Genomic DNA, 17,783 nt, shown 5'->3' with positions numbered 1-17,783 from the left:
CATGGCGATTTTTCACTCAAAGCGAGCATGGTGAACCTCATGGTGGTGGCATGCGGCTGCGTTCAAGCATGGTGAACCTCATGGTGGTGGCATGCGGCTGCGGCGGCCCACTTTTGCAGCAAACATGGAGCATTGGTGGTTCAGTGGTAGAATTCTCGCCTGCCACGCGGGAGGCCCGGGTTCGATTCCCGGCCAATGCACAGAGAGTTTTAACGGTGTCCCACTGTGGTAGCAACCGTGCAGATAGACAAAATGAGCTCTGCCCCAGACACAGACAAACTTGAATAGTACAACACAGGTCAGGACGCATAAGCATCCAACAGCTCAACTCAAAGTAACACCAGACAAATGAGCACATTGCAATTTTGCCCTGATGGTGACGCTGGATGACCAAAGGGATAACAATTGGTCCTCAAGGGGAACAGCAGAGTGTGTGGACAATCTACAGAGGACAATCCATGGCAATTTTTCACTCAAAGCGAGCATGGTGAACCTCATGGTGGTGGCATGCGGCTGCGGCGGCCCACTTTTGCAGCAAACATGGAGCATTGGTGGTTCAGTGGTAGAATTCTCGCCTGCCACGCGGGAGGCCCGGGTTCGATTCCCGGCCAATGCACAGAGAGTTTTAACGGTGTCCCACTGTGGTAGCAACCGTGCAGATAGACAAAATGAGCTCTGCCCCAGACACAGACAAGCTTGAATAGTACAACACAGGTCAGGACACGTAAGCATCCAACAATTCAACTCAAAGAAACAACAGACAAGTGAGCGCATTGCAATTTTGCCCTGATGGTTACGCTGGATGACCAAAGGGATTACAATTGGTCCTCAAGCGGAACAGCAGAGTGTGTGGACAATTTACAGAGGACAATCCATGGCGATTTTTCACTCAAAGCGAGCATGGTGAACCTCATGGTGGTGGCATGCGGCTGCGGCGACCCACTTTTGCAGCAAACATGGAGCATTGGTGGTTCAGTGGTAGAATTCTCGCCTGCCACGCGGGAGGCCCGGGTTCGATTCCTGGCCAATGCACAGAGAGTTTTAACGGTGTCCCACTGTGGTAGCAACCGTGCAGATAGACAAAATGAGCTCTGCCCCAGACACAGACAAGCTTGAATAGTACAACACAGGTCAGGACACGTAAGCATCCAACAATTCAACTCAAAGAAACACCAGACAAGTGAGCGCATTGCAATTTTGCCCTGATGGTGACACTGGATGACCAAAGGGATTACAATTGGTCCTCAAGCGGAACAGCAGAGTGTGTGGACAATTTACAGAGGACAATCCATGGCGATTTTTCACTCAAAGCGAGCATGGTGAACCTCATGGTGGTGGCATGCGGCTGCGGCGGCCCACTTTTGCAGCAAACATGGAGCATTGGTGGTTCAGTGGTAGAATTCTCGCCTGCCACGTGGGGGCCAGTTGCGAATAGCTGTAACAGAAGATAAGCCAATAGGATTTAAGTGTATTAAAGTGTCTATTTTTTTTAATCCAAGGTGTTCGGATGCTTACTCAGTGTGGGTTCGAATCCCCACTGAGACATCTGAGATAAGATGAGATTTAGGCTATGATTGTAGATTTAGGCTATGATTGTTTGTTGTTAACTTGTTTATTGAGCGTGAAGTACCTGGACTTGATGTATGAATCTTTTTAGTTCAAAGACCTTATTTACCAACGTTTACTAAGATATGAAAATATCGTTGATTTACTTGTTTTAATATACAGATGAAATCATGCACACCTTTGAAAAAGTAATATAAAAGTTTGAAACCACATTGAAATGTCCATGCTGGTGAACCATTTTTATTCAGACCTGATAAAGCATTTGAGACAGAAGGTTTAGTATATAAATGATACATTTAAGTTGAAAAGAAGCTTTGTTATTTTGATTCCAAGCCGTAAAAAAAGACAATAAGTTTCAATTTGATTCATGAAAACAGTTTTATTGATAAGCAAGTTATAATATTCAGATCTTTAAATTTTTTAACATTGTTTCACAACAGAAGAAACTCCTATAAACTACTATCAACACACTTATAAAGAGGGGACATCTGAATGGAATGCAGTGCAGGGGAAGAAGTGAGGTATAGGAAAAAGGGAAGTAGGATGTTATAAGATACAAAGTATTATCAGGACCTTTAGTGACAGTTATGACTACAATGTTACTTTTAGATCCTCTTAAACCATTGATTCCCAAAGTGGGGCCCATGGTTATGACAGTGGAAGGCATCAAGCCTGAATAAAAGCAATGCACATTGTTTTGCATTGCCAGAAAAGAATGGCAAATTGTGTTGCAGAACTTCCAGGTAAATGCCAGGGTGACAATTAATCTATAGCAGACAATTAAACTACAGCAGACATCACAACTTTTAAAACAAAGACAAGAAGTCATATCTTGCCCTCAGCTTTAGCTGTACAATGGTGGTTAGAAAATATAACCACACTCCTTACTTTGCCACATGCTACCTGTCTGAGAGTTTTTACTGCACTTGCCTCAACCAAGACAAGGTACAGATCAAAGGTGAACATTTAAAATGAACTTAAGAGAGGCAGCTGCACCCCAGACTTAAGCAGATCTGTAACACAAGACAAAGCACACACTAATCATTTAACACTATTGTAGGACTGAAAGTAAAAATCTTAAAAGCAGATTTTCATTAAAAAAATATATATTCAGGAAGTCAGATTTAAAAAATCAGTTTAAAGCATTGACTGTTGTTACATTTTAAAATTTGAACGTTCATTTTGCAGTCCATGGATACAGTATGTTTATGTGTTGATGTGTAGGGTCAGGGGTAAGGGGGCTTGATAATATTTCCATCTGCCAGGAGGGGGCCCCAGCAGAAAAGGTTTGGGAACCACTGTCTTAAACACAGAGATATAAAAGCTGTCCAATTTCAATATTTACACATAAACACTTTCATATTTACATATATACAAACATCTATTCAAAAATTAATTTTCATTTACACAGAACACAAAACAATAATTATACACAAACTCTGAAGAGTTTAATGCTTTTTTCTTTCCTCCACCAATCTTTGTCGCTCGGCCTCATAGAAAGGAGACGCACAAAACTCTTTCCAGCTCATCTCTCTGGCCATTCCCTCATTGCGGTACAAAGAGTACACTTTAGAGGGGCAGTAAATATATTTTCCTGCCACTCCTGGGAAGCCCGAATGGATGTGTGGGCTGTTCGGCCCCTGTTTCAGTTCCAGGTGACAGAACCTACAGAGGCGGCCGGCTGGATGGGTGTCTGGTTGCTTCCTTTTTTTTCCCACCTTCTCTTCCACACGTTTTTTGGTTTCCTCCAACTCCCTCTGGAAGAAATCTGTGTGGACAAACTGCTCAAAGGGCATCTTGGCATCAGAAAGTCCCTCAGCAGCATAACTCTGATGCACCTTCTTAGAGCAGTAGAAATAGCGCACAGGCCCCTGTTGGTAAAAAAAGTGGATGGAGGATCCATCCGTCCCATATCGAGACTTGGGCTGTCCACAGGCAAGACACGTCTTTGTCTGCTTTCTCTTCTGCTCTGGCTGGGGCTGTTGTTGCTGCTGCTGCTGCTTTTCCAAGATGCCCTCCACAATTTTCTCAAGGGAGTCTTGGGTTAGAGGTGTGGACAGGGCAGGTGTAGGGGGCTTGACAACAGCTGCCTCCATGGTGACCACAGGAACACAAGTAGTGTCACTCCCCTCTGTTAAAGAGTGCCACAGCTGCTGAGTGTCCAGAAGTTTTTCCTGACTTGTGTTCAAGGAGGAACTGGTGTTCAGGAGTTTTGCCAGGTGCTTCACATAGTGAGATATGTGCAGCCTGGTTGTGGGGTGGAGCAAGCTGTTTGGATCTGTGGCTGACTGATGGACCATGTCAGCGTATTCTTGATCCACAAGCTTCAGGCGGTCCTTCTCTCCATGGTGCTTCTGCAGCAAACTGTCAATAGCAGCTTTCATGGGTGCTGTCCAGCGTGTGTGGTCCAACACAAAAACTCTTCCGCCAGTTTTTATGGGTCCAGTGCGGGCACTCCTTGGTGAGGAACTCAAAGGCAGCGGCAGGGCATGTGAGATTTCTGGAACACATAGAGCAATAATAGTTCCTCAGTTGATCATGTTATTACAGTACAATGTAATGATGAGCAACTGTAATGTCCGAATTTCCTGCAGGGATAATAAATTATTTCTGATTCTGACATACCCGCTGCTGAAGGATCCTGGACTTCTTCTGGTGGCATCTCCTGCTTTAGCAGTGCACCAGCAGAGAGTGGATGGCCGATTGATGGTGCTGGTCCAGGGGATGGCACGCCAGAGGGCAGTGTCAAACTGGAGGAGGGTGTCACGCCTGGAGCTTTATCTTCAGCAGGAGCAGCAGGTGTCTGCAGGGGGGGCGGAGGCATAAGAGCGGCAGGCTTATCTCTCTTCAGAGTCCTGTGTTCGTCCCAGTCCAGTGGGACTGGACGGCAGCCTGGCTCTCTGTACTGAAGGCCAAACCTCTCTCCAGTGTCCCTGTCAGAGAGGAGAAATGCAGCATACTTCTCCTGCCCTGTCACTCTCATGGAAGCAGCGTTTAACTTGCACATTAAAGATGGGTCAAAGACAGCAGGGAGGATGACACCTGGCTGTTTAAGGTCCACCAGCCACTGGTAGTTCCATTGTGCTACCCCTGTCATGCCCTGGGCCTGGAACAATTCAGGGGAGACATGAGTGCGAGTGACCCAGTGAACCTGGTGGAAATGGTATCCCTCCTTCTGTGATGTACCTCTGACAGGGATCCAGATCGGGACTTTGGTACCTTCACCAGGTACGTGGTTCAGCTGAAGAGTTCCTCCGTACCTGTACATTATGCCCTCGGAGAGTTCAGGGTCACTGAGGCACCCATGGAGAATGTGCACTCTCTGAATTCGCCATCTCTTACGCATGGATGGCTTAAAAAGTGGGACATTGTTAGGGTCTCTTGCCAGGTGAAAGTGACTCAGGACTCTCTCCACTCTGTCCAGCGGCTCTGTTGGATGGGGTATTTTAATCCTGCAGTGCTCTCGTAAGTGCTGTTTGGTGGGATTGGCTGGATGAATTCCACAGAAGCTATAGGCATCCTGGAGCCTCTTTAGGTCTTCCTGATCTACAACAGAGAAGGCAGCAGAGAGGAGCTTGCAGAAAGTGCTGTACATAGAGTGATGCTCAGAGGTGCACTCCCGTGAAAAGCGCCTCAGACAGTGAAACAAGTCCAGTTTCACAACAATATTCTCGTTATAGTGTGATCATGAGGCACAAGTGTTCAACTGTCTTCCAGAGGTCGCTCCAGCAACAATGGACGGGGTAGTCTTCCAGGTACTGCCCAGTCGACCTCCGGCCACGGATATGCTGCTGCCAGGCGCTCGAAGGTGGTCCTCCAGTTGAGGAACTGCTGCCTGCCCCCAGCCCCTGCCTGCGGGCTCACTGCAGGTACTGGACTGGGATAACTGCTGCTCCCCCTCCTCCTCATGATGCCTGTGGCATGCTCAGCGGGAGCTGACTCCCTCCCCTCTGCTGCTGCTGTTCCAGCTCATCTCTCAGATTATTCAATCTGCATTTGGCTGCCTTTTGTCTTGTTTAACTGCTTTTTTCCCCCCACCTTTCACTTAGGTCGCGTTGGCAGTCAAGAATTTGTTGCAACATACCAGTAATTGAGTCTGTGTCTGCAGGCTGATGGTGTAGAATCAAGGGCACCCCTCCTGCAGCACCTTCTTCCAGCCCCTCTTAAGCACCATCAGTCCTTGGAGCTTTGACTTGAGCTTTAGGTCCCATGTTGTCAACTCTCAAAGCTCTACCCCTTCTTGGCTGCGTCTCATCCCACCACTGCCACCAAATGTAGCGTTTGGGGTGTGGACAAACCCCTACCAACTAGATGAAAACTGAGGGAAGACGAGTGTAGAACCGGATAGAAAAATAAGGAGCATGAAACAACAGGTTCCAGAGCTCTAGTTTTTCTTTTTACTGAAGTCCACCACAAGTACAGTCTCACACAGCATGAAGCAGATCACAGGGAGACAAAGGAGACCCGCAGGTGTAGCTGATGCCGTAATTGCCGCAGCAGCCAAACAGAGGAGACACAACCTGAACCCCACCTTCACACACACTCACTGCTGAATCTCATTTGGCCTTTTCTACCCCTCAGTCTCCTCCCACACCAGTGTAATTACAGTGACACTTCCCCCTGACTTTAAAACATACATTTCCAGTTTAACATTTTTTACAATTAACAAACACAATACAAATGACTGAAATATTAATACAGATTAAAGAAATTACCCAAAAAACTGAAGAAATATCACATAAACCAAACTAAACAAAATATCCCCTCTACCCCCTCCCCTCTCTCTCCCCTGATCCCTCAACTCAGCCTAACAATATGTAACTGCTGGAGTCCTGTGGCTGCATCCTCATGTGTGTACCCATGAAAACACGCCCCTAGAAGTAGACCTCTGAGAGAGAGGGATTAGTAAGGGATTTCTTTTGACAATAAAAGACCCCAAAACAAAACAACTTCCTGTTTTAGATTGTGGTTAAACTTTACAGTCAATGTATGTATTGTTTTTTCACCCTTAGTGAGAGGGATGTTGTCCAGCTCCCTCACAAGAACACAAGTTATTATTTTGGTTCAGATAATTGTTAAAGGTTGCATAGTTTATAGCAGAATTAACACAACATTTTAGTGTCAGGAGTCAGAAAAATGGAGGAATTGTTGACATTCTCTACGTTCTTACCATCTTCAGCACTGTCTTCAGGTTTGACTTCATTTTGTGCAGAGATGCAAGCAGCACTTGGTCTGGGTTCTGAAAAAGGAGTGCAATCTTTCTGTTATGCATTTGTACAGGCTATAAACATAAAGACATGATGACAAAATATAAAGATATTGTGAAAATTACACTCAGTTAAGTCATTAAGCTGTGCATTAAGCAGATATGAATGTCATTCCTACACTAAAATGGAAACATCATGTCCCTGGAGTTGACTTAGGACTCTGGTTTTGTGGCACCAGCAGTTTCCTTGACTAGGAATGCCAGCTCTGGTGGAAGAGGCAAAGGTGTCTTCCTTTTCACACCTGATGAGGCTGATGCAGCAACAGGAAAGTTAATAAGCTCATCATTCATTTCATGAAATTGCAATAAATACATTTGATTATGTTATGTGATTATTTTACACTTAATCACGTTATATTATTATCCTTGTTATCCAAGATCAATCTCTTGTCTAATGTAGGCTTGTAGATATTAATTTATTGTTTGTACATAAACAACATAGTGTACTGGAGCCAAATTCCTTGTATGTGTATATGTGTAAAGATACCTAGCTCATTAAGCTAGTATAGATTCTGATTCTGATACATGAACAGTATTACAGTATTTTTACCTTCAACCTGTGATGCCTGCAGTTCAGGAGTAGTGTTCGGCAGAGGTTTGGACAGCGTTGCAGATGGAACTAGAATAGACAAAATCCAATCCAATCCAATCCATTTTATTTATATAGCTCATTTTAAAAACAACAAGGTTACCAAAGTGCTGCACAGCAAACACAAACAGTAGAAATAAATAATAGTACAATTTAAAATACAGGGACCAACACAAATTCTCATGCTGTATTAAAAGCCAAGGAGTAAAAATTAGTTTTAAAACATGATTTAAAAGTATCCAGGGTGGGGGTCATTTTGACTTGGGTGGGTAGCTCATTCCACAGTTTAGAAGCAACCACTGAAAAAGCTTGGTTACCCCACATCTTTTGTCTGCCTTTTGGTATGACGAGACGCATCTGATCAGCAGACCTCAGTGCTCTGGAGGGGGTGTAGACGTGTATGAGGTCAGAGATGTACTGAGATGCCAGACCATTAAGTGACTTAAAAACAAATATTAAAATCTTAAAATAATTCTAAAATGGACAGGGAGCCAGCAAAGGGAGGCGAGAACGAGGCTGATATGTTCATGCTTGCGGGTTCCTGTTAAAAGGCGAGCAGCCGCGTTTTGGACTAAATGTAAGCAAGCGAGGGAGGCCCTGTTAATGCCAGCGTAAAGTGCATTATAGTCGTCCAAATGGGTTGAGATAAAAGAATGAATCAAACGCTAAAAATAATAAAAAGATACAACAGATTTAATTTTGGATAAAAGCCTCAGATGATAAAAACTGGTTTTAACTACTGAGTTATTTGTTTATCAAGTTTAAAATCGCTGTCCATTTTGAGGCCAAGGTTTGTGACTATGGGTTTTACAAATTACTGCAGGGAGCAGGGAACCCAGGTCTATTGGAGAGATACCACTGGCGTGACTGGGTCCAAACACCATGACTGCTGCATGGTGGTGTGGAGGCAGCAGAGACTGCTCGAGGTGTTCAGCAGGACTCAGCTTTCTTCTGCTTCTGGAGATAGGTCTGCAGATGGTGCATTTTGCTGTTTTTTACACAGCTACGACCTAAAATAGAGACAGAGACATCTTCTCTGCTCTCCTAGATCTGCCTCCAGGTATCTCTGGCCCTGTCTCCAAAGCCAACAGTGTTGACATCTTCTGACGCTGCTGGAGGTACAGGCTTCCTGGAAAGGAGGTACTCCCACACATCCCCTCCCCACTGAAACACCACAGTAAGGGCATTTGTCCTCACTAGGTCTTGTTTCTGAGTGGAGGACTTGTCCTGAAGGGCAGGATGTTTGTTTGTTTTCATGGCCTCATCAGTGGGGTCCATAGACTGTATAAAATATGGACGTAGTATCCGTGACGTCACCCATCTGTTTCTGAAGAGCTGTTTTGAGACCAATCGTGGGCAGCAGCCATATTGCTTCTGTCGAGCCATTGTGACATAAAGAGGCGGAGTTTGAGCCTCCTAGCCAACAGCTGCAGTGTTCCCACAGGCAGCTGTGCCTCTCATTGTAAGACTAGTAATCTCAATATCTTCGAAATTGCCGTGTTTGAAAAAAATTCAACCCCCTCACAGTGAGAGCACATCAAGAAATGAGCTATTCAGACTACACTTGTCTTTTGTACCAGGCTGTAAACATGTTTATTTCTGCTGTAAAGATCGTCTTTTTCCCATTCATGTGTATGTGACTTCCGGTACTTCCGGAGCCAGCCCCAAGTGGATCCTTAATGAACTGCAGTTTTTAACACTTCCGCATTGGACAATATTTTTAGACCAGAGGTTGTCGCTTGGTGGGGTCCTGAAGGAGATGACCTGATGGACCCTTCCTGAAGGATACTCTGACTCTTCCTGGAAAAAAGTCAACCATCCTCTTCATTTTCTGTTCACAGCAAAACACAAGTCATATGAAGTAACAGTGATCATACTGTTGAATCAACAATATTAAAATTCAAAATAACCAGCTTATTCAATAACTAAGTAAAAACACCTGATCTAACAAACGTTATAGACAAACAGAAACATAGGCCGATGATAGAAAGATTGATTCATAGATACATACATGAACAGATGATAGAAAGTGTGATACCTAACAAATATAATTAAATGTATTTTATGCTCATTCAACCTCATCTTACATACAAGTATACTAACGCCTCCTGATATACAACTGAAGCTAAACATTCACGTTGACAAGTTTTGAGCTAACACAATGATCGCTCAAAGGCTTCAAACTTGATAAATTTTTTTGATGACTCACGGTAAGAGTCAAATAAGGTAGGATTTTACAGTCAGGAGGAGAGAAATTAATAAAAGAATTGATGAACAGTTATTCCCGCCTCTCTCGTTGAAAAAATTAGCTTACATTAGAGTTAAAGCGGACATACTGTAGATGTTACCTTAACATTCTCCATCTTTAAACTACTAGACCGCTACCTTAGCTAACAGCCCCCCTGGTTCATACCTGTCAAAACAACTTCATTAAACTATCATAAAATTGGTTTGTCAACATCACTTGGGGCCTAAAAAATACTGTAAAAATGAGCCACACTTACATTTGATGGTTTGAACTTTTTGTCAAAACCATGAGAAAAAGCCACAACAAGTGCTGATAACAGTGTTGTTGTTGACCACTGCTGTTGTGGATGTTAACGTTAACTTTAAAAAGAATTGCATCATCATGCTGCTGCCTCATTCATTTATTTTCTAAGAAATTGGTTTCTGGTGATAATGACCATCAGTATTGGTCAATGGCCCTTTGCAGACCAGTATAGCTCACGTTTTTTTTTTCCCAAAACATGCAATCAAAGAATTGATTGTTGGATTGTGCTGATACAAATAACACTAGTACTAAATACACTTTAATGTTGCCCAGGGTCACTATGAAAGTGATAAAAAATCTTCAACAGCCTGAAGTACAATTTAATTAAACTAGAGCATTACACCAACAAGTTCACACTCCACATGTGAACATGCAAGCTACCTACCCACAGCTTTGAACTCACAAGTCTCTTGCCATGGGCTTACAGTATTACCCACTACACCACTCCACCCCTCCACCCCTCCACCCCACCCCCACCCGCACTGTGTATCTGTTTACATGTATTTAATGTCTGCAAAGTTAGCTGGTGGATCTGTAACTACAACCCTTTGCTGTGAAGCCAAAGTGTTAACCACAGCACCACCCTGCCACCCAACAGTTTTAGCTGTTATGGTATTTCAATTTCCTATCACAGTATGATAAATAAAAGGCAAGACCCTAGATGGGGGATTCAAACCTATGAACTCTTTGTGTTAGGCCAAAGGAAAGGCCCCTGCCAGGGGGCCAAATTACAAGCCACCACACACCACCTTCTTACCTTTAACAAAGCTGACTCCTTCACATCTGGCTGTATTACAAACGTTCTCATTAGAGCATCTACAGTACAGCTAGATACAACAGTTTTGATTTTAAAACTGCAGGCACTGCACCCGTGCGTAATGAACGTTCATCTCCTGTGCTCTCCCCTCCTGCTTCATTTGCCGGTGGCTCAGTTGAAAGACCACTGCCACTGTAAGACCTGTTGCCAGGGCATTGATGGCCATTGTCAGCCCAGACACAGCACTGACCAGCTGCTTTGTGTGCGCAACAATGGTCTGAGTGTCACGGTGGAGGGGGCACAACACATTGGACACAGCTCTCACCTCCTGTGCAATGGCCTGAAATCTGTTTGATTTCTTTGTTGGTGCAGCAACTCCTGATCAATGTCATCATAACAATCTGTAAGCCTACAGGGCTCTGCTGAAGTGTTTTCTGGTCTGAGATGATTTGAGTCAGACCAGAAGACATCTGATGAAGATTCTCCATTTAAGGGAAAAGAGATTTACATTTTTTTTAAGGTCATGACAGACAACTTACAAAAACACTTTTCAAATAATGAAATCGCTTTTTTTTTCATTCTCCCAAATCGTGTTTCTTTTGGCCAGTGTGTTTATTTGCCTCCTCCTCCAAGACCTCCAACTCCATGGCTTCAACCTTCATTTTTCATTTATGGCCACTCTGCTCTCCCAAACTGTCCATGGTAGCTGGTAGCACATGCAAAATCCTCATTCAAAGGCAGTCCGCACTACTTTTGCACCTATTATCAATTGCGCACGTAATCATAGTAGATCACCCGCAACACGCCCCTAAATAGCATGTGCAATTGTTTTGTTTGCACACGGAATTTAGCTCTCGTTATTTGGGATCTTAGTAGATCAGGCCCTCGGTGGTCAAAAGACGGAAAAGGGTTGCCCTGTTCATCGTAGCTACCATCTCAGTTTCTACTGATAATTGAGAGAAATAAGGTCAGTGACAACACACAAAATACTGCACAGCACCATATTGAGGTTTTTCTGCTCCATCACTTTCATGTCTTGTGTCTCTTTATGGTTATATTGTCAACGGTCTTAAAGATATTTCATTATGAACAGCCTGATGTTAAAGTACAAGTGTAAGGTACCTCTGACATAATTTACAGCCAAACTGTAGTTTTGGTCAGACAACAGATACATAGTGTGACCAAAACAAAGAAGTGTCACTTAATATTTTTTTTTCTTTTTCATTTGGATAGTGAAAGTCTTTTCCACTAATAATGCATGCAAAATGCCCCCTTTTTTCTTTTAGTTATGACCTCACTTGGAATTAGGGGTGTCCCGATCCTATATTGATATCGGATATAGGTCCGATATCAGCAAAAAAAAAAAGCATCAGATTTTATCGGCCTGCATCAAAAATCTCTGATGTAAGCACTCCGATATAGGCAGTCCATTCCAGACTCCGCTCCAGCACTTCTATCCAGCAACGTGAGTGCAAAACTTGTCATGCACAAGTTTCCCGTGGTGGCACAGAACCGGGGAAGTTTAATACGACCAAACCTCAACGCGCATTGAAGCAGCATCACAGCATGAGAATTTTCGCAAGCTACCTCTGTGAGGCCTCTATTGAACGTAAGAACAATCCTTTACATTACTGGAGAGCAGGCTGAGTTATTATCTGAGGGGCTCAGTGTTAGCTTGGTCTCTACCTGCAGCAGGAGTGCTTTATGAACCAGCTCTCCCCGCCTCTATGCCTACGCTTCATGCATGTCTCATCTTCATTGATGAATTTTACCCCCTGGGTGTGCATTAGTGACAGAGCATAACCGGGGGACGTCTGTTTACTATTTGCCGTTTGACGTTTTTGCCGCTCTCACGGTAAAAAGCTCCGTGTCCAAAGCTTGATTTAATCCAGTTTAGTTATACATCAGACACATTTAGTAAGTTTGGATCAACTCCTTGTTATCAAAGATGCAGATGCATTTCAGAGTGCTGTGAACTGACTGTCCAGCGCCTCTGTCACTGCGAGGTGCATTCAGGGACCGCCGTAAATTTGCAATACAGCCTTTATATTGTGTCCATGGCGTTTTTATTTGAATCAAGAGAATCAAAATACCTTCATAGTGGTCACATCAAGAATGTTTTCTTTTTACTTTTTAGCAGTGAGAGGCTAAATCATTTAACTTCAGATATTACACAAAAGTGTTTTATTTATTGTTCTCTGTTTGAGTAATATTTATTGATCAAGTCTTTTCTAACATTCCATACTACAAAATAAGTTATAAAAGTATGTATGATTCATGCTGATATCATATCGGATCAATATCGGTATCGGCGAAAACACAAGGCTGCAATATCGGTATCGTATCGGAAGTGAAAAAGTTGTATCGGGACACCCCTACTTGGAATTGCAAAATAAATTCAGTGTGATTATTAGAGTGTACTGCTTTTTGCAGAAAACAAAGATCAACAATAAAACTTTACTCCTGCATATACACTCATGTGGAAAATACATAATTTTAATTCCTTTTGGCAAGTCCTCAAACATCAACAAATTGTTACAATCAGTGGTCAATTTACAACTTCTAGAACCAGTACTTTTTCCTAAAAAAACCTGAGATGATGACTCTGTTTTGTTTCCTTCTTTAGTCCCCTCCTTTTCAAACATTACTGTAATGAATTGGCATGAATGACAAGGAGGAAGAGTAGTGAGAAGCCTTTTCCTTGTCTCCATTAGCAGCTCCTGTGTTTCCAGAGAGGCATCAAAGAGAAAGGGGCAGGAGAACGCAGGGGGGAGGCAGGCTGTAAGCTTCAAGCTGCACACAGAGATAAAGACCAGACATATCTGTGTGTGTATGTGTCCATGACTGTGTCTGTGTGTGTGTGTGTGTGTGTGTGTGTGTGTGTGTGTGTGTGTGTGTGTGTGTGTGTGTGTGTGTGTGTGTGTGTGTGTGTGGGAGAGAGAGAGAGAGAGAGAGAGAGAGAGAGAGAGAGAGAGAGAGAGAGGGAGAGAGGGAGGGAGGGAGGGAGAGGGATTAGGATGACTTTGACTGGCTCTGCTCCATTGTGACAGCAGCTCCTAAGAAGCTGCACACTGCCACATGACGGACAGGGCTTGGAATTGCACAGATAACGTCTATTCCCCCTTCTTTCTCTCTCTCTCTCTCTCTCTCTCTCTCTCTCTCTCTCTCTCTCTCTCTCACACACTCTCTCTATTTCTCTCTCTCTCTGTAGTGTCTGTGTGTTGATAGTGTCTCTTAGCCCCAGGATGCTCAAGCCTTACAAATTTGTGTGACTGGAAAAACATGCAGCATGATCATTGAAGGTCACTGGATCTTGGAAATGGGCAAAATTGTATATTTAATACATTTGATTGTGAGTTCAAAGCAGGGCCCCATTCATATTATATGTTGTACATCACACAAGATTTGCAGGAGGGGTAAGAGTAAATGAGGAAATAGTTTTATGAAGCCTTTTGTATTTCCAAAGGGATCTGGACAGTCTGATAAAACTACCTTAAGTGATGTCAATTAAGGCAGTATCAATCGGCTATACCACCCATGTAAAAGCATGGGGGTGTGGAAGAAATGATGTTACTATCTCTCTAATGCTGGCAGACAAGATGCATTGTGCTTGTAATGTAGGTGCCATGTTTCATAAAGAAAATGAAGACATGGAAAAATAATGAAAATGTGTGACAGACAAAAGAAGCCCTGTAAGAGGAACAGACTAATTTAAAGCTAAAGTGACAATGCTTTAGACTTCCATTGTAAAACCAGCCCAAATAAAGCCCCTTCTCTTCTTGTTCTCTAAGCACAAGTTCATTGTTATTAACTAAACAACCTGCTATATGAATTTATAGCACTGCTTAAGTTAAAGTGACATATGCTTGTTTCACCCGTCAGAGTATCTAATGTTTGACTAGAAACACTCTGCTTAGTCTGACGCTCCTCGTTACCTTCATCACTAAGTGAAATCAGCAGTGTAACCCAGTACAACATAAACCCCTGAGTGTCTGGTTCTGCTCGAGGTTTCTGGCTGTAAAAAGGAAGTTCTTTTTTGCCACTGTAACTTGCTAAGTCCTGCAAAGTGCTCTGCTCATGGTGGTTTAAGATGAGATAAGACAGATAACGTTTGTTGTGATTTGGCACTTTATAAATAAAGATTGATTGATTGATTGATTGATTGATTGATTGATTGATTGATTGATTGATTGATTGATTGACATTCATTCATTCATTCATTCATTCATTGACATGTGAAATAATCTATAAGGCGTGTCAAGTTAGAAGACCAATATGTTCACAAACAAAACCATTAACTGTTACATTTGATGTTAAATGATAAAAGTTGGTTTATGCTAGGGCTGTTAAATTGACAGTGTAATGTCTAACTAGTGACAATATGGTGTGCAGATTTTTCAAGATGATTTTGATTACATACTTATATCCAGTGATCCCTGGTTAATATGACAACATTGCAGTTTCCAAGAATTCCAGTATGCTTGCTTCTTCTATTTCAACAGGTCCTATATGCGTAAACTATTGTTCCCTGCAATGGTGAGGCATTTGATTGGTTTTAACATGCTAACTTCAGGACCCCTTAGTCCTGAGTCTTACACACTGTTAAGTGGCCTGCAGTCAGTTGCCAAGCATTTAGCAAGCACTGTAGTAAACTTCTTGAGCATCATCCACAGGACTGTAAGGATTTGCACACTCCAAAATAGTGCTCTGCCAGCTTTTGTGATGTGGTTGCTCACTGACATCAATCTGATTAGCTGCACCTGTATGCATAGCTCATAGGTGGGAGCTCAGACTCAAGAGTACTGCTGTGATATTTTGATTCCATTTGAAACAAAGTTTTCAAATTTGACTTGTCATTCGAGCCATCAGAGATTAAGTGAAATGTGCCATGGTGACACTTGCATGGAAGAAAAAATGTTAATGATGAGGTTGATCCAACATCTTATATAATCAAAAAAAAATAATCAGTGTCATATGCTCAGGTATCAGTTTGAACAAGAAATACCTGTAAGATAATTCTTCATATGAAGAGGTTTTCCATGTTCTAGTGGCTGTGATGGCAGTTGAAAACCATTTACTCCACTATTTGCAAATGTCATTTCACTATATCAGTGTCGCCATGTTCTCCCTCCAGAGGCTCATTGTGTATGGCTTAATCAGTTGTGTTTGACATGCAGCGTACTACTGAGCTCAGAGCTGCAGACATCTTGCTTGAAAACACATTTCAGACTGCCAGCAGTTGCGCGACAGAAGAGCGAGGGTCTGCAGCAGGCAAGTGTCATCAGCACCACCAAATCAAGTCCTTACACTTTGATGTGGACATGAAACTACAAAACTGTTGAAACGTCTGTGAGGTGCTTGTGTGGAATTGTGAAATGTGTGCACATGTGCACATTCTAATAGAAGAATTGAAGAACATTGAGCATAGTTTTTTTTAAATATATCTTAATATCAATCAAAGGCTCTGATTTTCTTCAACAACTGCTGAAAGGAAACTTACAAGATATGAGATGCTGTAGTTAATGACTTTTTGACATTGTAAGAGCCTAAGCAGTTTTCTTAAACCCGTTGCATAGAGTTTGAAACAGTCCTGGGGACATTTACAGCTGTCCTGTCCAATCAAAATACAAAAGTGAAGATGCAGAGGAAGGTTCTGAAGGACATTCAAAGTAAAACCCGAGCACAGGCTCGATAGTATGATAATGTTCAGCTCTCACTTCAGTTGAATGGAATATAATCTCCCAGGCACTGGATAAAGACCAGTTAAATTAAACATATTTCAGGACTATCTTTTTATTTTAATTTTTTTATTTTTGTGGGATCCATCTGAAGCTGATATGCAACCCAAGCTGAACTTCATCAGAGCTTTATTACGTTGCAGTTTATGATAAAGATGTTTTTTCTTTGTAGTTGTGTTTTTGTATATGCTTTTTATTACCAGGCCTGGACCTGTGTTCTATATGCATGTGTGTCTGTGTACAAAGCATTATTGTGTATCAATATGTATGCATACTTGTCACGCCTGTGTGTGTATGTTTGTGCTTTTGTGTGTGCATGTTAGTGAAAGACGAAGGCTTTTGTCTGTGTCCACTGCAGTGCATTATTCTTCATTAGAAACAGATGAGTGAGTCTGTCTATTCCAGGACTGCCCCTGGGTTCAAGTCAATCCACCACCCCGACACCCACACACAGACACAGACACATACAGACAATGAATGCGCACACACACACACACACACACACACACACACACACACGCACGCACACACAAACACACACACTCATGCTCTCATACACGCATTCACATTATGCACAGTGTCTGTCTTAGACAACGAGAACTGAGTCAGATGCAGAAATTTGCATTTGAGTTGTATCTCAGCCAACAAGACGGCTTATTCTCAGATTGAAAACACAGCCAGAACACAAAAAGGTGCATTAGAATTTCTTTGAAAAAACTTTTCATCATGTAGTCTTCTTTAATGAATATTAAAATAATTAAAGTAGCAAAAAGAGAAAGGAATTTTTAAAAATGGCCTAAGATGATGTGCTAAAGCTTTCCTGATGTTCAGTGATTTGAGTAAAACGGTATAATATTTAGTTGAATTTTGAACATTACTCAAATTGGCCCCTCCTTTCAGGCTCTATGATGGAGATGGAGAGCATTGATGGTCAAACAAGGCACATAGTAGGTGATTTAGAAAGGTAGACGTGTTAGCAAATCCAAAGATGTGACTCTGTAAAGTAAACCAATATTTTCAAATGATGTCAGGCCGTTGTTTTCTAAGGTACAAATGAATACAATAAACAGAACTGGATTTTGTGTGAATCCAGCATGAGCCATGTCTCATCCTGCTAGCTGTGGCTTGTTTGAAAGGTGAAAAAGAGACAGACACACCTGATCTCTATGTCTCTTTGAGTTGCCTCCTGTGTGCTGCAATTGGCTAAGGGTTACGCTCCACTTCCCTAGGGGTTGACAACCATAAATGGCCTGAACATAGCAAAATAACAAAATAAAGGCAGAGCTTGGGCATCCAGTGTGTTATGAGAGATGATG

The 17,783-nt window shown here is 42.5% G+C and overlaps 1 protein-coding gene and 2 non-coding genes across 3 annotated transcripts; 2 read left to right on the top strand and 1 right to left on the bottom strand.

The window, feature by feature from the left end:
- Nucleotides 1–129: 129 nt before the first annotated feature.
- On the top strand, nt 130–200 carry trnag-gcc. Its single transcript has one exon. It is a non-coding gene; the product is annotated as a tRNA-Gly (tRNA).
- A 345-nt stretch (nt 201–545) lies between these two features.
- Nucleotides 546–616, top strand: trnag-gcc. The gene has a single exon. It is a non-coding gene; the product is annotated as a tRNA-Gly (tRNA).
- Nucleotides 617–2,719: 2,103 nt separating this feature from the next.
- On the bottom strand, nt 2,720–4,294 carry LOC117818334. The gene is made up of 2 exons (XM_034691164.1): nt 4,192–4,294; nt 2,720–4,066 (listed from the first exon to the last, which is right to left on the bottom strand). Exons 1-2 carry the CDS (start codon nt 4,226–4,228, stop codon nt 3,015–3,017), a joined length of 1,089 nt encoding a protein of 362 aa, XP_034547055.1. The 5' UTR covers nt 4,229–4,294; the 3' UTR covers nt 2,720–3,014.
- Nucleotides 4,295–17,783: the final 13,489 nt, after the last annotated feature.

This window comes from Notolabrus celidotus, chromosome 1, assembly GCF_009762535.1.
Source record: "Notolabrus celidotus isolate fNotCel1 chromosome 1, fNotCel1.pri, whole genome shotgun sequence".
NCBI lineage: Eukaryota > Metazoa > Chordata > Actinopteri > Labriformes > Labridae > Notolabrus > Notolabrus celidotus.
The sequence above is the reverse complement of the archived record's forward strand: the minus strand, read 5'-3'. Positions and strand labels throughout refer to the sequence as shown.

Coding starts and splice junctions, on each gene's coding strand:
- LOC117818334 (XM_034691164.1), bottom strand. CDS start 4,228: ATGCCACCAGAAGAAGTCCAGGATCCTTCAGCAGCGG. Junction 4,067..4,191: donor CCAGGATCCTTCAGCAGCGG/GTATGTCAGAAT, acceptor TATGTGTTCCAG/AAATCTCACATGCCCTGCCG.